This window comes from Oncorhynchus tshawytscha, linkage group LG01, assembly GCF_018296145.1.
Source record: "Oncorhynchus tshawytscha isolate Ot180627B linkage group LG01, Otsh_v2.0, whole genome shotgun sequence".
Lineage (NCBI taxonomy): Eukaryota > Metazoa > Chordata > Actinopteri > Salmoniformes > Salmonidae > Oncorhynchus > Oncorhynchus tshawytscha.
This window is the reverse complement of record NC_056429.1, coordinates 53,569,265-53,591,686: the sequence shown is the minus strand read 5'-3', so window position 1 is coordinate 53,591,686 and position 22,422 is coordinate 53,569,265. Positions and strand designations below refer to the sequence as shown.

The 22,422-nt window shown below is 43.4% G+C and overlaps 1 protein-coding gene across 1 annotated transcript; it reads right to left on the bottom strand.

Moving 5' to 3' along the window:
* Positions 1–13,499, bottom strand: LOC112253125 (rho-related GTP-binding protein RhoQ). Its single transcript, XM_024425072.2, has 5 exons — positions 12,993–13,499; positions 12,505–12,563; positions 2,547–2,711; positions 1,393–1,488; positions 1–1,096 (listed from the first exon to the last, which is right to left on the bottom strand). Exons 1-5 carry the CDS (start codon positions 13,132–13,134, stop codon positions 935–937), a joined length of 624 nt encoding a protein of 207 aa, XP_024280840.1. The 5' UTR covers positions 13,135–13,499; the 3' UTR covers positions 1–934.
* Between the last annotated feature and the right edge of the window lie 8,923 nt (positions 13,500–22,422).

Sequence of the window (22,422 nt, the reverse complement as noted above, 5' to 3'; positions counted from 1 at the left end):
TTGATTTTTAAACTGTGCTTTAATGTACAGGGATAGGTATGTGGACTGTGCTTTAATGTACAGGGTTAGGTTTGTGGACTGTGCTTAATGTTGGTGCTGGAGATATGTTTGTTCCGCTCTCCCCACATCCCTGTATCCCATACAGGTGTGTCAATTCAATTATTTCAGCACCATTGGGCTACTGACAAATAAATCCAACATTTTTAATATTAGCACTGCAAGCTGAGCAAAGGAAGCAGATCGTGTCCTAAAACTCCCCATACTAGATGGGATCAAAGTATTATAATTGTTTTTTTGTTTTTTTAAACAGTATGCATTTCATTGGTGGTGGCTAAGGTGAGTTACCAAAACATAATGTAAAGCACTTGGAGGCCTGATGGAAAGCACTTTAAATAAATGCAATGCACCCATTCATTCATTTCTACAGCAGACAGTACAAAAAAAATAGACATATCAGGAGTTAAATGGACACAATGATACCCCTGTTTTCAGACAGCTTGATACATACTTTCGTACAGGAAAAACATTTTAAAAAAAATAAAAAATAACATACTTTTGAAGGCAAATAAATTCTTACTCAAGGGCGTTGTTGACCTGGTATTGTGCTCCTTTGGTAGTAAAGCTGTCCCCCCCCCCTCCAACTCCATTGGTCGACAGCAGGAGAGACAAGAGCCCTGAACTAAAAATAGGGTCCTCATTTGTCCATTTCGGTCCTTCAGTCGTTTTCCCCTTCTTATGACCTCTGTCTCTGTCATTCGTTCTGGTTTCTATTCAGGAGTGTATTCATCACCAAATGGAAGAAAAACAGTCTGAAACAGGGTGGGGATCTTATCCAATAAAAAAAAGCTTTTTTTGTTTCGACATGTCTTAAAACATTTTCTGTTGCATGCCCTAATGAAAATGACCCAGGTGTTGTTGGACGTTCCCATCTCTCTCACGTGATGAGGCAGCAGTTGATACAGCGCGGCCCCAGTCTTCTCTTCAGGGCACCCTTCTTCCTTTTGGGGGTCAGGATAGCAATGATGGCCTCATCAAACACAGTTTTCAGTCCTTTCTGGGTGAGAGCTGAGCATTCCACGTAGACACACGCGCCAATCTGTTAGAGGAAGGGAGGGAAGGGCCAGGCTGTCACTCAAAAAACTATCAAGGAAAGGGTTAACCTTGTCCCCAGGTTAGCAAGGGAGGAAGTCTGGTGTTAGTCTAATAACAAGGCTCAATCAACAAAATGCCCCAGACTGAAGATATCCAAAGTTCATCATAACAGTCATAAACAATTAGTTTGATGAGGGACAACCCATCTAGTGTAGAGTAGGGTAAACCAACCACCGAGTGGCCCATTTACAATCTCAATTCCTTCTGGAACCCTCTGATGGCTCCACAGTGATTACATACCTCCTTTGCTAGCTTCTGGCCCTGCTCTGTGGTGATTGGCTTCTCCTTCATGTCATTCAGTTTGGCAATGGTCTTGGGGTCATCACGAAGGTCAATCTGAAACAAGGAGCGATAACAACACTTCCTGTCAGCACAGACAATCAGCAAGGCAGCCAATAGGCTGCTTCTTAAGAAACTTCTTCAGTTGGAGCAAACAACTTGTTCATTTAACCATCTTCCCCATTTTCAAAAAAAGCAACTTGGGTCAGACTTCTGTAAGAAGTACTCCTCCAGATTCACCATTCTTCAGCGGAGTAGAGAAAGAGACATTTCTAGAGAAATGTGGCACTTATAGTGCCAGTGCAGAATTTCCAAACACAAACCCGGTTTCTCTATTCTATAATTGTATTATTTCATATGTTCTTGTGGGTTTGGATTTAACTTCAACCACGAGACATTAGTCCCTTTATTTACTTGTATTTAAAATGCAGAGCTGATACAGTGTCATGCTGTTCCTCTCTCTTACTACCACCCAAATAAAAACAAAATTCATCCTTTACCTGGCCTATGCCCACTGATACCTGTAACAAACTCTTTCTTGAGACAAACATTCATTAACACATCGGTGGTTGTGTGCGGTCTGCAGTGTGAGTTATGGTTGGACTGATAAAAGAGCGGTGACTATCAGCTGACAGAAGGATAAATCACACGCCCACTCCAATAACCTCACCACCAATATGCCCATGTTCTATTTCTGGCGGCGGAGGGACACCCACAAGTGTGGTTTGAAAAGCATCTGGACTGATCTCTTTGGAAAGTATCAGAGAGCTGTGGCACTAAATAGAAGTCGACGAATAACAAAAAACTAAAGATGTTCCATTTGATGTTAACCACATTTCTTTTTTAAGATTCAAAAATGTACACCTATATTTCTTTGTGCGTGTTTGCGAATTGTCTTAAGAAGAAGAGAAAAACAGAGCACAGCACATTTAAGTGAAGGTTCAGCTTTATAAATCACCCCCTCCCCTGTCAATGTGAAGTAGAGTGTGAGCTTGAGTAGGGTGGATACGGATAGAGCATATGCCAGGCTCTCTGTGAAACTCAGCATGTGGAATGGCCAGGACACAGTATAGATACAAGGTTTGGGTGTGGTGGCTGTAGCTCTTTAGGCTCACCTGAGTGCCTATGAGGAGGTATGGGACACTGGGGGCATACTCCTGCAGCTCGGTGACCCACTCTTCCCTCACATTCTGGAAACTGGCTGGGTTGACCACGGAGTAGCAGATCAGGAAGACGTCAGTCATGGGGTACGACAAAGGCCTCAAGCGGTCATAGTCCTCCTGGAAAAAGTTAAGGGAGGGTAATATATAAAAGAGACACACACACACACACACACACACACACACGAGAGAGACACACAAGAGACACAGGAGAGGCACACAGGAGAGAGAGACAGACACATAGGGGAGAGAGAGAGGCACACAGGAGAGAGAGACAGACACATAGGAAAGAGAGAGAGAGAGAGGCACACAGGAGAGAGAGACAGACACATAGGAAAGAGAGAGAGAGAGAGACGGGAGACACACACACACACACAGGGCAGAGAGAAAGACACACATAGGAGAGAGAGAGAGAGAGACATTCGGGGAGGGGAACAGGAGACACGGGGGAGAAAGAGAGCAACAGCCTTCCTTAGATCGTATCCACCAAGAGACAACCAAATCCTCTGAATTATTATTCATGAAATATTCAACCGGATGGAAAATGAGCTCCAAATGCAACCCATCCTTATTCTCCTCCTCACTGATGCAGAGAACAGCAAGCGTACACTGTGCTTATCTACTAGACTCCACCATGCACTGCCAAGCAACCAGGCTGTTTTATGGAAATAGTGAATACTTTTACATGAAGGGAGTGATAAGCATAGAAAAATAAGAAGAACGGAGCGGATGTGCAGATTTCTACAGACGACCTACATCCAACTGCTTATTTTATCGCTGTCACTCTGACTGGGGCTATTGGGCATTATTTCACATTAGCAGTACTTTACAGGAAGTACTGCGGAAGGCATCAGACAAAATTGCCATCGCTGATAGGCCTCAGTTTATTGTGTGGACCTAATCGCTAATTCACATACCGTACGCAACATGGTCGCGTTGGTGTAAATTAGATCTAGGCGTTTCCTCATCACTCCCTGATAACTAATTCTGACAGGCTGTCCTACTACATCAGCCCATATAAATATTCATTAGTTGTCTGACTTTAGGAGCATCCACAGCACACCCAGATTGACCAGAGTTTATACAAGTGATGTCGAGAGCACACATCAAGACTAGTTATGATATGGTGACGGGCCAGCTTGAAGAAAGGACTATATGACTTGTCTGATTAAGCTTAACAAACTAACTTAAATCAACATGCCTCAAGTCAAGACTAGACTGATGGACCATTAAGAAGTCTTGGACAACCTTGTGGTGATGCCACCATAGTGTCTGTTATTCCCACTTGTGGTGAGCGCAGTGGTTGCATGTGAATTCCCGAGTGTGTTGTGTGTGTTAGAGCTAGAAGATGTGGTAGAAAGAAAACAAACATATCCATATCGAGATACATATCTTGATGTGATAAAGATAAAAAAAAGAATGATAAGTTTATAACATTAATATGCACCACTGTTTTTTGTTATTATCTTTTAAACTACTACTACTAGTTTGATGGTTGTAGCCACCAATTGTCCCATTAACAATTACCCATGTTAGCAAAGTTATTTCATTTCAAACTTCACATTTCTATAGTACAGGTTAATTATTATTAAATGAGCTATATCAGCAAAATGCCTGCGATAAGTGATCGATATGGTTGGTGTCGAACATTTTCAGTTCATCTTCCCAGCTTTAGTGTGTGTGTGTGTGTCCTCTGTTCCCCTTTATGGAGAACCCCATCCCAGTGCACTGTACTGGAACACACAGTAACACTCCGCAGTTAACAGTAAACACAACATGTCTTGTGAAGGTGGCCAATCGCTCTCCTCCATTCCTTCATCCCCATCACATTTCAGAAATGCTTCCACAAAGTTCCTCATCGTATTCAGTAAAAAAAAACATGGAGGAAGAAGGAAGAGTAAAAATACAAGAGGGCCCAGCAAAGAGGTAAGACAGAGGAAGGAGAAGAGAAAGTAAGCTGTTAGAGGGTTTATACTGGAGATGCTAATAAAGGCAGTCAAGGCAGGGCAGATTCCAACCACTCTCCCTGTACGCGTCCTTACATTTCCATCAGGGCAAGGCTTTTTATGGCATTTCTACTTGGCTGGTATGTGATCTCAGCTGTGAGCGAGTGTGTCAAGTCAGTGACATACGAGCGTCTATAATATCGGTGAGTCACTCCCCTTCTTCCTCGGGCCCAGCAGCTGTGTCAGAGACGCCTGTTCAGACATGACCACAGGGAGAATAGTGAGCGCAGGCATTAAACATCATGGTCCAAACACAAAACTGGTCTGAATACTGTAAAAAGAGGTTACTGGGAATTTTACAGTTTCTTAGTTGCCAGTTGGGATTAATATTTTCCAGAAAAATCGACCAAGTTTCAATACCTGAAATCATTCATATTTAACCCAGAGTACCGGGAAATACCACAAAAAAAAAATGTCTTAATAAAAATAAATAAAAACATTTAAATTCGGAAGCGCCCATTTAAAGCATTATTATTTTACTTTTTAAAAAACAGGATATGGTCACTATGCCAGGGTTCTCTCATATGGACAGCAAGTACAAAACAGAGCACAGGAAATGTTATAGGCGAGTGACGTGCTTTGATAATGCAAGCCAGGGATGACAGAATAAAGTTTAGGAATTTTCCTGCTAGACAGGGGTCAAGATTTGGGGTTTCAGTGGGATTGGGACTGGATAGGAAAACAGCCTAGGCTTTAGGACAAGAGAAGATGCAATTTTCCCTCATGTCTTTTCAAATTGTTAACAAATGCATATGTAGTAAATTGTGCATAGGACTATCAAATGTGTGTGTGTGAAGAGTCACTATGACAGCTAAAAGAGGCACGCATTGCTTGCAGGCTATACAGTGCATTGGGAAAGTATTCAGACCCCTTTACTTTTTCCACTTTGTTACGATACAGCCTTGTTCTAAAATGGATTTTAAAAAACAAACATTTAATCCATCTACACAAAGTGAAAGCAGGTTTTTAGAAATTCTTCAAAATGTATAAAACCTTCAAAAACTTGAGCTCAGGTGCATCCTGTTTCCATTGATCATCTGGCCACCCGATCAAACTGAACAATCGGGGAAGAAGGGGCTTGGTCAGGGAGGTGACCAAGAACGTGATGGTCACTCTGACAGAGCTCCAGAGTTCCTCTGTGGAGATGGGAGAACCTTCCAGAAGGACAACCATCTCTGCAGCACTCCACCAATCAGGCCTTTATGGTAGAGTGGCCAGAAGGAAGCACCCCCTTAGTAAAAAGGCACATGACAGCCCGCTTGGAGTTTGCTTTGCCAAAAGGCACCTAAAGGACTCAGAACATGAGAAACAAGATTCTCTGGTCTGATGAAACCAATATTTAACTCTTTGGCCTGAATGCCAAGCATTAAGTCTGGAGGAAACCTAGCACCATCTACGGTGAAGAATGGTGGTGGCAGCATCATGCTGTGGCGATCTTTTTCAGCGACAGGGACTTGGAGACTCGTCAGTATCGAGGTGAAGATGAACGAAGCAAAATACAGAGAAATCCTTGATGAAAACCTGCTCCAGAGCACTCAGGACCTCAGACTGGGGCGAAGGTTCACCTTCCAACAGGACAAAGACCTTAAGCACACAGCCAAGACAATGCAGAAGTGGCTTCGGGACAAGTCTCAATGTCCTTGAATGGCCTAGCAAGATCCTGGACTTGAACCCGGTCGAATATCTCTGGAGAGACCTGAAAATAGCTGTGTATCAACACTCCCCATCCAACCTGACAGAGCTTGAGAGGATCTGCAGAGAAGAATGGGAGTTGGTCCCCAAATACAGGCGTGCCACCCTTGTAGTGTCATACCCAAGAAGACTCGAAGCTGTAATCTCTGCCAAACGTGCTTCAACAAAGTACTGTGTAAAGGGTCTGAATGCTTGTGATTTCAGTTTTTTATTTATTGCAGAAATGTCTAAAAATCTGTTTTTGCGTCGACATTATGGGGTATTGTGTGTAGATTGAAAAGAAAACTGTTTTATCCATTTTAGAATAAGGCTGTAACTTAACAAAACATGGAAAAAGTCAAAGGGTCTGAATACTTTCCGAATGCACTGTATGTAGGGGTTTCCTGTAGGGTTTATTAATGGCATTCGGGTCACGTGTGCAGTCTGGCAGTATCAATTATACATGTGCTTTGAATTGATGGTGACTTTGTGTGAAGTAAATACACTAGGCTGAAGGCTTCCATGTGACAAACTGTTTGGATAATGTGCCATTTAGTTTTTTTGCTAATCTGCTGGTTAGCAATGTGTGTATTAAGGCGATGTGTGTACCAGGTCTTTATAAAAATCGGGAAATGTGAAGTGTTCCCGGACAGTCCCAGGATCCAGGTTACCCATATTAATCCCTAGTTGCCAGCTAGTTACTGAATTTCATATTACAGTACTTCACCAAAACTGTCTGAGCATTTCCCAACACGGGATGAACCGTGTACAATAGATTGCTAGTTCAATCTGTGGTATCACATTCAAGGTGATTACATCACACGCCATACAATGGCGCTTTAGACCCATGATGGTCAATGGGGAAACAGTTTAAAAACATCCACCCGCAGGCTGTAGTGTTCAAATGAACATGACATGTCTAGAGCTCTCATTGGTGTTCAAAGGGGCATGACATGTCTAGTTACCTCCCATTGGGGTTCAGCTGAGTGGAGAGGAATGAGGCCCTGCGGCAGCAGCAGAGCGGATCCCATTTTACTCTCTACCCCCTGCGGGGATGTCTAGGGGTCACTGGGTCATATCTCAGGGAGGGCATCGAGTCAACCTTAACAAGGCGCTGTACAAAAAAACAAAGGGGGAGGGTAAATAGTCATAGAAGAGTAATGGAAGGATGTGCAACTGAGTGTGAGTGCAGGAGGGAGTGAGAAAATTAGGAACTGAGCAGCAACAAAAGGGAGAGAGAGCGAAGAGAAGGAGTAAAGCGACCGATCCCAGCGGGACTCCATTCTGAGCCCAGTGTTGCCATGGGTACTACAACAACAGATAACATCCACTTCCTGCTCCGATACACAGAAGCAATGCTATGCTAGCTTGCTATGATGAGTGCATCAGCTAGGGAGAGGATGACTGAATGAATAAAGACTCTCCATTCCATTCCTTCTGTTCTTGGCCCACACTTTCAAGAGCGAAGAGATGTGATCTATACATAACACGTTTGATCTATGGAATATGCGGGCCTCCCGAGTGGCGCAGTGGTCTACAGCCGTGCCACTAGAGATTCTGGGTTCGAGTCCAAGCTCTGTTGCAGCCGGCCGCGACCGGGAGACCCATAGGGTGGCACACAATTGGCCCAGTGGCGTCCGGGTTAGGTTTGGCCGGCAGGGATGTCCTTGTCCCATCACGCACTAGCGACTCCTGTGGCAGACCGAGTGCAGTGCATGCTGACAGTAGCCAGGTGTAGGGCGTTTCCAACACATTGGCGCGGCTGGCTTCTGGGTTAAGTGGGCATTCTGTCAAGAAGCAGCGCGGCTTGATTGGGTTGTGTTTCGGCACGGCTCTCTACCTTCGCCTCTCCCGAGTCCGTACGAGAGTTGCAGCGATGAGAGAATTGGATACCATGAAATTGGGGAGAAAAAGGGGTAAAAATAAATAAAAAGATTCATGGAATATACAGGTGGTGTAATAAGCATTACCCAGACAAAAACATAGGGCAATGCAGATAGAACAGTGACACACCTTCCTGTATGCTGTTGTGCTCATGTGACTGTTAATGGGTTCACATGCGACAGCATCACAATTGCTTAAAAATACATCCTCTCCTTCATCTGACTTCAACAGACCTGACAGGTGACAACAATATGGTGGAAGCTCATCCTTACGCTGGCTTTCACCTCGTCTGTTCTTCCAGATCAGAGTGATGAAGAGGCAAAGAGAACACGATTTTAAGTCAGTTGAGACAGAGCATGTCTGCAAAGCCGTATGTTCTCTTTGAGAAAATGGTTAATCTTCCCTTATGAAACAGCTGAGAATTCTGGGAGCTTCAGATCTGCCAGGTACATAAATATTAAAAAGGGTCCTTGGAGCCAATAAAACATGTGTAATGCAGAGCAAGAGGTGGGGACTGTAGCAGGAGAGTGTCAATTGAGGGGGTTGGTGGCTGGGTTGGACAAGGTTCCTCAACAGAGGTAGAGCATTAAGTGTGTTGCACTCTTCTACATCCCCGGCCTGAGCTTCCTAGGGTTGAATTACAGGATTCCAGAGCAGATTTGCAGCGGTCCACTCCCCCCCTCAGCCAGCCCCTCGGTCTCGCTCGCTTCCTCTTTCCCCACCGTCTACCTCGCTTCCTCTCCATCTCTTGGTTTCCCCTCGCTCTCTGGCACTCCCTTCTTTGATCAGACGCTGAAGCTATAAAACATTACCAGCTGGCCTTGTGCTCAGCCTAAAGAAGTCAGCGGGGGTGGGGTGGGGGGGATTGGAGGCGCTGCGTTTGAAGGGAAGTAACTTTACTCTGTGGCCTCGGCGCCCACAGTCGACATCTGGCAAACTTCTCAATTTCACAGTTCTGAATCAGCTAAAACAAAAAGGCTCTAGACATGGAATTGCAATCAAAGGCAAAGGGGTAAACAAAAAGCAGTGTGAATCACGACTGAGTAGTAGATTTACGATGATTTAGTTTCCCCTAAGAATGAGTTATCACAGCCACAGATTGATGTGGGAATAATGATTGAGTCGGTGGAAACAATAGCAACTGTAATTCATGACACATGTACTTATATTTGATTAAATGAACAAACATTTCTCAACCTCAAATCTAGTCACCTTTCACCGGGTGGATAATGTTTCAGTTCAAGACCTTGTTTGAAATTCACACAGATAAAAATCCGGTTCAGACGAGAGTTAACAATTCATCGCTTCATGTGACATGCCTTAGCTTCAGACCCAGCTAGGAAAAACAGAGCTAAAAGATCTTAAAAGGAAAAAGTGAGTGAGTATGTTCTCTTTCAAAAATGTGTTTCTGTGTATCACATATGGGGATTTGTCAGGACCACCAATAGTCACTGAAGAACAAATCAATAGCATCTGTTGGGAGACAGACAGGTAATGTGGTGAATGAGGTGAGCGAATGAAGGAGCCACTCTCCCGCCCTCTGGTCATTCTCGCTTCTTTTCTTCACGAAGACCATTACTCTCTAAGCCAGGCCAACTCCAGTCCTCGGGGGCCTGATTTCCTCCAGCCCCAGCTAACACACCTGACTCCAATAATCAAATAATCATGATCTTCAGTTATAAATGCAATTAGTTTAAATCAGGTGTGTTGGCTAGAGATGGGGGAAAAGTGTGACATCAATCAGGCCCTGAGGACTGGAATTGCCCAGGTCTGGTCTAAGGGCTCCCTAGCACAACTGGATCCCTGGTTTCCTGCTCCCAAGTGAACCGTGAAGGATATTGTTGCCTGGTGTACGTCTTTAGACCCCGTGGAAAGGTTGAGTACTGACCAAAAGTGATTTTGCTGTCTGTAGAAATTAATTGCTTTTCTGTTTCTCAGTCTCCATTGGTAGCTAGCTATTGAGACACGGTTAGCCCATGCTGCAAGACTTTGGCTAACTAGGCTAGCTCAGAGGCAAGCTAACCTGCACACACGGTAGCATTGCTAGCTCCCTTCTCTCATCTAGCTTAACCAACGTTCACCCGTTGCGTTAAATAGACCAACCATCTCAGCTTCATGGCTCCTTCGGTTGCAGGAGCACAATACCCGAAGGCCAACTCTGCACCCACGCGTTTCCCCTTCAGCCATCACTGAGCTAGCTAGAGCAAACCTTCATAACCATCCCAGGACAATGCAGCAATTGCTTGGGAAAAGAACATGCCCAACAGGGGCTTGACAACCCGGAGTCCTGTGAGCACTGCAAACTACTGACTAGAGCAGCTCTGAGGAGGAGGCTTAAAAGAGCATCTCAATGTCCCCTCACCTCTGAGCCAACTCGCAAAAGCGGAGGCTCAGCCATTCATCCTCAGAGCTTTCAATGTGACCTCTTTATTGTTAGGTTATCCGGCTGAGCTACTGGAGGGGGTGGGGAAGCAACTGGACTCGGATAACCTAGATCCAGATGCGTGGGAGGAGATCACTAGGATTACAGTCCTGAACTTCTGTGCCTCCCATAGTGTCATTCAAGGCTGTGGTCGTACCATGAGCTGAGCAGTGGGAGAAAAAAAGGTACCTTGGCTGAGCTTATCCAGATTGACAAATTAAAACCTCCTGGATGCCCCAATTACATCCAAGGAGTTGGGGACTACTGTCACCACAATGCAACAGAAGTGTGATATAAGTAAGAAAGAACGTGACGCAGTCAGCTTCTACCTGCCCTGTAGACCCAGGCTTCGTGGCAGGCCGTTGGTTCCAACATCTCACTCCAGTCTCACAGCTGGAAGGAGGCAACTAGCTGGCCTTGGGGGACTGAGGTCCCCAGCGATGCAGCAGTCTGCTAAGACTCAGGCTAGGCCCCTGAACCAGGCCAAACCTGTAGGTAAGCAGTCCTATGCTGCAGCAGGGTTCCGCCTTTCTAACCCTCCTAAGGAAGGTAAGGGTCGGCCAACCTAGGGCACGGCCCTGGCGTCTGAGGTGGATAGAGAGCAAAGCCTATGGCTCCCTGCCCTACCTTCTCTCCTCAGGTTTACCGTTTGCCACTCCTTAGGACAAAAACCCTATTCTCTGTGCAGCAGCTCTCTTTGTGACCGTGCTCACATGAGAAAAATGCACCTTTTGTTCCCCCACTTTGGAGCCCACAGCTTTTCACCTGTAGCCTTTCCAGAAGAGACACGATTGTCCAGGACACACATTGCGCAACTACTAGGATTGAACAAGCGCTCAGGGTGTTATGCTCTTTGCTCATTGGGTAACCACATTAGTCATTCTTCTACAGTATCCTGCCGGATCACAGGGGCTATTAGATTTATTTATAATGGCGAGGGTCACAGCCTTGGGAGCGGTTTTGCACACTCTTGGCATTCTCCAACGGTCTTGAAGGAGTTCCCACATATGCTGAGCACTTGTTGGCTGGTTTTCCTTCACTCTGCAGTCCAACTTATCCCAAACATCTCAACTGGGTTGAGGTCGGGTGATTGTGGAGTGGAGGCCAGGTCATCTGATGCAGCACTCCATCACTCCCCTTCTTAGTAAAATAGCCCTTACACAGCCTGGAGGTTTTATAGTTTTGATGTCATCACTATTCTACAATGTAGAAAATAGTAAAAAAATAAATAAAACCTTGAGTATGTGTCCAAACTTTTGACTGATAATGTATATGTTACAGGAATTTGGTTTCACTAATAAATGTTTTGAAATGGAATCAAATCTGTTTCTGTCATTGTTAAATAGGATAGATGGACTATATGGTCTGCCCATAACCAGCCTGAGTAGGCCTATAACTCCATTCCTATTCTATTCAGTTTAGAGGAATTTATCAAATTGGAAATGAGCTATTATCAGGCAGGTTAATGCGATGCAAGCCAATCAAGGGCAGCTTCTGAGTTGGAAACTCTGGCATACTGCACACTTTTCACTAAAAGGTCCGTGCTAAACAGTATGCCACGATGAGTAAATTGTATACAGTTTATGTAATATGCTAGTATGGGTATTCGGACAGCCAGTGAAAACATTCCTACTGGACATAAGACCCCTGTTCCTCACATAATAGACCCATTGAAATGATTTGCTAGGCCTACAACCACCGTCTACCATTGAAATGATTTGCTAGGCCTACAACCACGTCTACCACAGACCAGACTGAAATTAGAGCAATGTGTGAAAACCACACCTGTTGCAGTTTATAGAGTCTGGTCAGAATGTCAAGCATGTGGGTGTCAACAGAGCCCCATTGGTTAACAGTGGGGGGAGCACGTGAGGATAGGTTGTGTCCTTGGATGTGGCATGCAGCCAGAGTTATAATAAACCCACTGTACCTGACCAGCTGTGTCGTACAATCCCAATAAATACTGCTTCCCGCCAACGTTGACACTCACTGCAAAACAATGAAAAAGGCTAGTTTGGAGAGAGAGGTCTCACCCCCTCCCTTCACCTGGAGGCAAACAAGTGGTTTTGATTACAGAAACAGATGTATTCCTATGCAATCTGAGCCAAAGGTTTAAAAAAAGTCAGCAAAACATTCGAGCATACACTTCACCTAAACATTGGATTTCGGTAGACTATACAAGCAAATTGGCATATAGATTAAACTCATGCAACTAACTAGCCTACTGAAGGAATGATGTCAGCTTTTATAATTAACGATTCAGAATGGAAACATTACAAATTACCCAGAAAACACACACATATCTATCATATACATATATACATATATATATCACATATACATAGACACATATATATATCTATCATATATATATATATATATATATAAAATCATGACATGTTCCAAAGTCCCCCATACCTGCATAATGGTCAAACACAGTGGGTACGTACTCCTCTGGAAAGGCGTCGTTGGCATAGCTCATCAACAGACACGTTTTGCCCACAGCACCGTCACCAACCACAACGCATTTCAACATAATAGTGCCGGTTCCGTTTGCCATGATGATCTTTTGACTACCATCATCCTCCGACGCCCTGTTTTCCTGAGATGCACGGCGATCCCCACACCACAGGCATCACCAGAGTCGGAGTCCGAATGCGCGACACACGGAGACCAATGGAAATTCAATTTCTTCTCATCGCCAAGGTTCACGATTTCCAAATGTTGGCTTACATTAGTTTCATTTCCCCTCTGCATACACAAACTGCACATACACTGTGTAGGGTACACATACAAAGTCGAAAAAGGCGTCACTCCCGTTCCCCGCCCTATCTGTGCTGTCTTTACAAGACACCCGCTTAGAAGCCCACTGCCGAGCCTGTTCCCCAGTTCGCCCCTTGACTCTAGGTCCCTCGCCTAAATTACTTCGGCACTGTAGACAAGGTGGGTTCGCTTGTTGTAGAGGCGGGGCTATACCCGAGACCAAGGGGCTTTGGTAAAAAAAAATCCACATATTGTGGTTAGTTTATTGATTTTAGTCTACTTTTTTGCAATGTTCATATTGGAGTGTCTCTAAATATCCTATTTGTCATCGTTCTGACACTTGATTTGCATCTTTAGACAAGCATGTTTAGGCATATACCTTATGCATAATGGTATTCGATTTAGACTTTCTCTGTTACTTTCCTGATGAATCCAAAATTATTTTAAAACATTGCACAAAATCATTAGCTCTGACTCATAGGGATTATACTGCCCAGATCTGCATTAGCAAAGTATGACAATGTCATAATGACCTGAGGATTTAGCCTAAGTGAGAGGTCTGGGGGTCTGCAGGAAGAGACTGGCTGGTTGCTGGCAATGGATGAAAGGGAAAGGGGGATACCTTGTCAGTTGTCCAACTGAATGTATTCAATTGTAATGTGTCTTCCGCATTTAACCCAACCCCTCCGAGAGAATGGAAGGGAGTTATTGTGAGGATCCTGCAGATGGAGACAACACAGGAGGGAGTGGGTGCTGTGAAATCACCATCGAAGAAGAGGTTACTTGACCTCTGTGTTGCACTCATCTTCATTACCTTTCTAAAGAGGAGGAAGAACAAACTGACCAACACAAAGACACACCTGTGTTTCTGATAGTTGTGGGAACAGCTGTCTTGTTACACATGTTTGCCACACCAAACATTTGATGACTTCTCTCTTTATAGTATATTTCCATTTGATGTCACATGTGCACATATGCATTCATTCCTCCCCACAACAACTCTACAGTTCACGTCCACTTTGTTGATAGTCCCTAGCCAGATGTCGAAGGGCCAATCAGCATCAGGGGGTGTGGCTAAGAAGAGCTGAGAAAATGTGCCTTTGAACCTTCAGTGTAGCCCTATCATCACATTTTGACAGTTACTGCAGCTGTCACATGACCAAACAATTACCTCATACTTGCTGTTAAAATCATGTAAAGTATTAGATGTTACACATGAGCCAATCAGAGAAGAGAAGCAACAGCCTTTAGTCAAATTCCAAATGAGACTATCTGCATTGCCTTTATGTAATCTATAATGAAGGCACATAAAATGCACATGTTAATTTAGCCTACTGTATATGTACTGTATATAATACATTGCTTCATTTTACCCAGCATGCATAAGCTAGGCTACTGTTGCAAGTTTGATGTTGTTAAGCTACATGAGTTCATTAGTGAGCTGCTGACCTTATTTCCCAGTAGATGACATTTAATATCAACGGTCTATTTTTGTAACCGGACAAGGTTTAAAGGTGAAGGCATCTATAAAAGACAGGTCTTGTCTTTTATCGTATCTCAGTAGTTCCTTTTTGATTGTTTTGATTTACCACTCTTGAGAGAACATTTACTTGAAATTAAATGTGCACGCAAATTAAATCTTTGTCTCAGTAGCTACGGTAACCGATAAATCCCCAGCACTTCATTTGGATTGGTGCGCTCTTCTATCATATTTCTAGATACTGCATTTTTTCATGTGACACGTGCACACAAATGCATGCGCAGACACGCACATGCACATAGTTACACGCACAAACATATGCACGTGTACGCACATGGACACACACACACACACAAACGCAAAGACGCGCGGACTCACACGCAGTGTCAATTTTCCAATGTGTAACAAGCTTGGGGAAGACACGCATATGAGTGATGGGTTGTTCCATCAGCTGCTGGCACTTCTAGGGTATGAGTCCAGCCTTCACAAAAAAAAATATGGCCTGTAATTTCATCAATCCCTCAGTGTGGTCCTGTATTGCACAGTCTAATTTAAGAGCTCATCTCAGGGCTTTGTGATTGCTCCCCTCTCTCCTGTCTTATTGCACATCTTCACTTCCAGCCATTGATTGATGCTGCTTGGAATGGGATGGGGGAAAGCTGTGTGTGTGTGTGTGTGTGTGTGTGTGTGTGTGTGTGTGTGTGTGTGTGTGTGTGTGTTTGTGTGTGCATGTGTACATGCATATATATCCATGTCCTCTTTAGGTCTCTCAGGTACACTACTAGAAAATATCCCTGTATGCAAATAATCCGTTTGTTATGTTTACCTCCTGTACACAAACATTTTCCTAAATGTTCCTCTATGGCCTGTGTGTAATGAATGATGCTACTGTGAATGAATTGTGCTGCTGGGTGAGAGCAACAGATGTCGTCTCTCTTTCCATTATGTCTCGCAGCCCATTTCCCCCTGTGGAGCACGTGCGACTACAGGGGTAGCAGTTGCAGGAAAACGTTGGTCATAGCAACAGATATGCACCTCCCTACTCAGCTGATCTGGTGGATGCTGTTGTATTATGAGAGGGCGAGTGAGGTCATCGGTTGATTCGGTTGATTTCATTCATGCCTGCAGTCGACAAGACTGAATATTGCAGAAGGCAGTTACATTTAGACAAAAACTTTCAAAAAACAAAAACACAGGGTATTACGTTCGATGAAAAGGTTCCTAGCTTACAAGAAATGACAGTTTCAAAAGTCACATTTGGCTGTTAAAAAGTCTGATGGTTAGTGGCTATGGTAGAACGTTTCAGCCTGTTTGTCCTTGTGTGGATGCTGGACAGTCGTTTCTGGTTGTAAAGTAACTCTGCCAGTACTGTCTCCCCTTTCTGTGTGGTAAGACTTCATGTAGGAGGGTGGTCAGTTTGGCGCATGACGGGAGGGATCTTCTATGGTGTCTATAGAAATCTTACAATATCATATGACAATATCCATGAGCGATAGAAAAATGGATGGCACAGACGATCTTATTTGTATTATAAAAGATTGTGGTTTTAGAATTATAGTTGGAAACATATACAGTCTTTTTGAACCATTTATCCTTTATTTTTCCCATGAAGGTTGACTTCTTTTGAGAGAGAGACCTGAAGAAATGTCAGCACGGGGAAAGCATTAGAAGTGTACGTCAACCATCAAATAAATCAAAGAAATAAAATACATAACAATACATAATATAGAAGCAGAATGGAGTTTCAAAACACGTGCACTACAATACATAATATAGAAGCAGAATGGAGTTTCAAAACACGGACACTACAATACATAACATAGAAGCAGAATGGAGTTTCAAAACACGGACACTACAATACATAACATAGAAGCAGAATGGAGTTTCAAAACACGGACACTACAATACATAACATAGAAGCAGAATGGAGTTTCAAAACACGGACACTACAATACATAATATAGAAGCAGAATGGAGTTTCAAAACACCGGCACTACAATACATAATATAGAAGCAGAATGGAGTTTCAAAACACCGGCACTACAATACATAATATAGAAGCAGAATGGAGTTTCAAAACACCGGCACTACAATACATAATATAGAAGCAGAATGGAGTTTCAAAACATGGGCACTACAATACATAATATAGAAGCAGAATGGAGTTTCAAAACATGGGCACTACAATACATAATATAGAAGCAGAATGGAGTTTCAAAACACGTGCACTACAATACATAATATAGAAGCAGAATGGAGTTTCAAAACACCGGCACTACAATACATAACATAGAAGCAGAATGGAGTTTCAAAACACGGGCACTACAATACATAATATAGAAGCAGAATGGAGTTTCAAAACACGGACACTACAATACATAATATAGAAGCAGAATGGAGTTTCAAAACACGGACACTACAATACATAATATAGAAGCAGAATGGAGTTTCAAAACACCGGCACTACAATACATAATATAGAAGCAGAATGGAGTTTCAAAACACCGGCACTACAATACATAATATAGAAGCAGAATGGAGTTTCAAAACACGTGCACTACAATACATAATATAGAAGCAGAATGGAGTTTCAAAACACGGACACTACAATACATAACATAGAAGCAGAATGGAGTTTCAAAACACGGACACTACAATACATAACATAGAAGCAGAATGGAGTTTCAAAACACGGACACTACAATACATAACATAGAAGCAGAATGGAGTTTCAAAACACGGACACTACAATACATAATATAGAAGCAGAATGGAGTTTCAAAACACGTGCACTACAATACATAATATAGAAGTAGAATGGAGTTTCAAAACACGTGCACTACAATACATAATATAGAAGCAGAATGGAGTTTCAAAACACGGACACTACAATACATAATATAGAAGCAGAATGGAGTTTCAAAACACGTGCACTACAATACATAATATAGAAGCAGAATGGAGTTTCAAAACACCGGCACTACAATACATTATATAGAAGCAGAATGGAGTTTCAAAAATCTACAAAAATGTATCCTATAATATATGGTAATTAAAATTGGTCATCGTGGTAATCTAGCATAAGAGTAATGACAAAAGCTCCTTCATCAGGCAGCTTGTATGGACAATTTAAGAGTTATGGTCAGAAACAGCATTATAATTGATACACGGTACATTGACCAGCTCCTTGCATTCCCATACTATGAATCTGTGACTTACAAGCACCATCTAGTGGACATATGTTGCTTTACACTGTGCAAGAGGGACAACTGATCAAATGCATGACAAATACAGATGAGTGTAAAGGAACGTAAATTCAAAGCCTTACTCAGTGGATTCACAACCATCTTGAAGGCCTACTTAGTCTCTCTGTGTTTTAAATACCCTTCATTATGGCATGATACTTTAAGAATCAACACAATATTACTTCCTCTAAATCAAAGGTGTTTTAATACAATGGATTTGTTCAAATAAAATAAAATAAAATGTTAATGTCACATGCGCCGAATACAATAGGTGTAGACCTTACAGTGAAATGCTTACTTTACAAGCCCTTAACCAACAATTCAGTTTTAAGAAAATTCCTAAAAAAAAGTAAGAGTTAAGAATAACAAATAATTCAAGAGCAGCAGTAAATAACAATAGCTGGGCTACATACAGGGGGTGCCGGTACAGAGTCAATCTGTCAATGTGCAGGGGCACCGGTATCGAGGTAACTATCTACATGTAGGTAGAGTTATTAAAGTGGCTATGCATAGGTAATAACAGAGAATAGCAGCAGCGGAGGGGGGGGCAATGCAAATAGTCTGGGTAGTGCAGGAAGCGATAGTGCAGGAAGCGATAGATAAATAAGTAGATAACCTACAATTAATTGGGATGAAGTACATGGGAGAATAAATTGAATCATTGTGGAATTAAGGACGTATGATCCTCTCTCTCTCTCTCTACTATCACTCTCTACTATCACTCTCTATCTCTCTCTCTCTCTATCACTCTCTCTCTCTCTCTCTCTCTCTCTCTCTGAGAGCATTTAGTCCACAGAAACCCAGGCTATACAGTAAACACTCTCGTACTCCCACAAACATACAAAATGCTACAATAATAATAATAACAATGAAGAGGTTGTCTATCGTTAAAAAAAAGAAGAGTGAGATAAAACTTCAGCAGTAAACCAGTTAGTCCCCATTGGGGTGGCTGTCCAGTCCATCTCCCTACTGCCACTCTCCCTCCAGCTCTCCCAGGATCTCCTGCAGGGACATGGCCGGGAGCTCTGGCAAGGGGGCATGGTGCGGGGCTTGTCCTGGGTATTCTGGGGTAGACATAGCCATTCTCCAGGAGCCATCCAATCGGGAACCTTGGCCTTCCATCGGAGGGGTGTTCTCTTGTCCAACTTCCCAGCAGCCGGAATCCGGGGTGGCTGGGGCCTGGGTCTGGGAAATGGGGCCTCCATAGGCTTCCTGGGGGTTGTTGTAGAAGGGCTGCTGCTCGGCTGAGCGATGGTAGAGGAAGGCCTTGCTGGAGCCTGAGCTGTAGTTCCTCACCTCCAGAGGAGAGGGGCTCCATATGGACTGGACTGGGGTCGCCTGGTCAACTGCCTGGGGCCAGGCTCCTTGAACCATCTGGTGCCCGGGGCTCTTCAGGTGCATGCTGGAGCTGTATCCCAGCACCTTGGCCTGCCTTAACCCAAACTGGGAGGTGTTGTGGCCAGTCTCCTCCGCTCCAGGGTAGGGTGGAAAGTAGCGTCCATAGAAAAAGTAATCCTCCTCCTTCACCTGGGCGGAGTAGGCAGGGGGCTGGCAGGGGGGGGTGGACAGAGGGGCAAGGCTGTGCTGGGTAGCCCCTGTCCCCATGGTGCGGGGCTGGGAAACTGGATCCTGGACAGGGGTGAACCCACCAGGGGAGTGTAAGCCAGAGTCTGACTGGCACAGAAACATCTTAGCTCCCTTACACTTCAGAGTCCGAGCCCTCCTGTTCTGGAACCACACCTGGAGAGAAATTGCAAAACAACTGTGTTATAACACTGCATTTAGAATGTACATCCAACGCAAACAGAAACAACCTGACTAAGATAGAATTATCTGCTTTGAGCCCATGTTAATAATTTACCAAGCCCACTCACAAACACCTGTAGAATACAGTGAGAGCGTTGGGGGCTTATCTTGCTTTTGTCTCCTCTGTTTACTATAAGTGTTTTACATTCTACCAGTCAGACCAAACGAACCACAGATAAAACCGCTTACATCATCGTAGTGAATTAAAAGATAAACAGAAACCCCGACACCAGTATCAGCAGCACACATGCAGGCCCCATTTTGAACACAGGGCATTTGTAATATAAACCAAGCCCGTTACACTCGCGTGTGCGGGCGTCTGTGCGAGCGCATTCCGGCATGCTTACATGTGTGCGTAGCTGCTTACCTGGATACGAGATTCAGGTAGCCCTGTTTTCTGGGACAGGCTCTCTCTCAGGCTGATGCCAGGGTAAGGGTCTGTCTCAAAGGTGACACGGAGTAGCTCCACGTGCTCTTTGGAGAAGCTGGTCCTCTTTCTGCGGTTGGTACTCCGGGACGAGGCTCCGTTAACCGCCATCTGTCCTGGTACATCTGAGGGGAAAAAAATCAGGTTCCAGATCAGAGATGAACCAGAGGAGCCCATGGCAGGACAGGTTGTGGAGGGTGGTCTTATCATGTAGTGAGTCTGTCTCCAGGATAGGTTTGCTTAGGCAAGAATCTCTATGTGACTCTCTGTCACTTTGAAGCATTACGACTGGTAAACCTAGCCCATAGGACAAAAACATCTGTAAAGTTCCTTTGATATTTCAAACCCCCTAAAAATCCATTGTTTTTACGAAAGCAAATGTTCAGCTTTAGAGAATTTAAAAAAAGTACAAAATAAATACATTTCCCCCCAAAAATGACAATAATTATAATCTGTGATTCACCTGGCCTACTCAAAAATACAAATCTGACATTGTCTATATGCTGGGTCAGCCATCCTTACTGATGCTGGTGTCCTTCCACATGGTGCCTTGATGGTATCCAAGATGTGTAGGAATCTGTAAGTGTTCTGTGAGTCGGTATAGATGCTCCTTCATGAAGGCTCTCAAGAGCTCTGTCTCCAAAATGTATAGACCGCCCTTTTATATCATTTGCAAGACTCTGTACCCAACCAGTATCCAAAGTTTGACAGTTTGGAGGGGGGTATGTTTGTGTTGACCTGGGGGTTGTCTTAGAGGTACTGAGGCCAAGATAATGTGAATGGCCCTCTCCCATCCTCATCACATGCAAGGTCATTGGCACACAAGGAGACATAAAATACATGACTAAATAAAACACGACTCTTACGGACTAGCTGAAAATTGATGCTGTATAACAGTAATACGTGCTTACTTCTTTGTGTGTATATAATGTGGAGCTTACTGCATTTTCAAGGTGCCTTATAAACAAGTGTTTGGCATTGTGTCCACAGAAACTATTACAGCTGCTAACTTTTTTTGTATTCACAAAGTCCTCGGTTTGTTTGCATCCATTAACCGAACAACTGGCTTGAAGAAATATCAACTCACGTGCCTATTAGTGAAATGCAAAATGCCATTCATGAACAGAACCTTTTCCACGACTGCTGTGTTCTATTGAAAAGCAACACAGATGCAAGATATAAAAATAAGAAAAACAAGGATGTGTAATTGTTTGGTGATTTAATAGGACCATAATCAATATGCTACCTCACCTCCCAATTGATGTATAGGCCCAATACAGTGAAAGGTCAGGGGTTGCGCTGGTTTCATCATGGCCTATGGGAAAGACTGGCCCTGAGGACAGTGAACTTTCAGCTCAGTGACACTGATAGAAATGTAGGGACACCAGACACAGGTATTTTAACACAGAAGTAGTTGAACCAAAAAACAATAATATTATGTAAATAGTACAATATACTGTAATATACCTTAGTATTTTTATCTCTTACTGGTATTAATATGATTATATAGTAATAATCCTAAATAACATATAACAAAATGCAATAACAGCACTGTTATCTCTACTTTTAATATCAGCCGGTGAGACATTCCTTGTCTTTTCTTTCCTTATCTGGTCTGCGAGGATCAGTTTCTCCATGCTTTGGGACGGCTCCTGAGTCCCTCCTTTTCCGGGGCCATTGGACCTGACAGCAATTCATTCTGGGGGTTATCCAAATCCTATTACACATTATGTGTAGCCCTTTGGTCCTTCAAGCCTCTTGCAAAATTGGTATTGTCCTCCTCAATACATGCATAGCCTATAACATTTGCATTTGCACACTTCTGAACGTGTCATATGGTGGCTCCTCACATACTGTTTCATCACTGCTTCAAATAAAAGCTATATTACAAAATAAACAAGTTAAACTCATAGCACATGCAAATACATTGTCTCTATTTCACAATGGCCTCATGTAGGCTATTCTTTGAGTTCATGAACTGTTTTGCTCAGGATTTAAATACTTCCGACACACAGTTTTACATGCAATAATCAGTGAATAAGTAAGTAATAATAACTAGTTTGACCAATTTCCATTTGACTAATGGTGTAATTACTATAAAGTGATTGATTCGTTATTGTCATGCAG

Bases quoted from the DNA above. Each gene is read 5' to 3' on its own strand.
- LOC112253125 (XM_024425072.2), bottom strand. From the start codon at position 13,134: ATGGCAAACGGAACCGGCACTATTATGTTGAAATGCGTTGTGGTTGGT. The intron at 12,564-12,992 runs GTATGGGGGACT...ATTGTTTTGCAG, and splicing joins TGTGTTTGACCATTATGCAG to TGAGTGTCAACGTTGGCGGG. The intron at 2,712-12,504 runs GTACAGTGGGTT...AACTTTTTCCAG, and splicing joins TGTACGACACAGCTGGTCAG to GAGGACTATGACCGCTTGAG.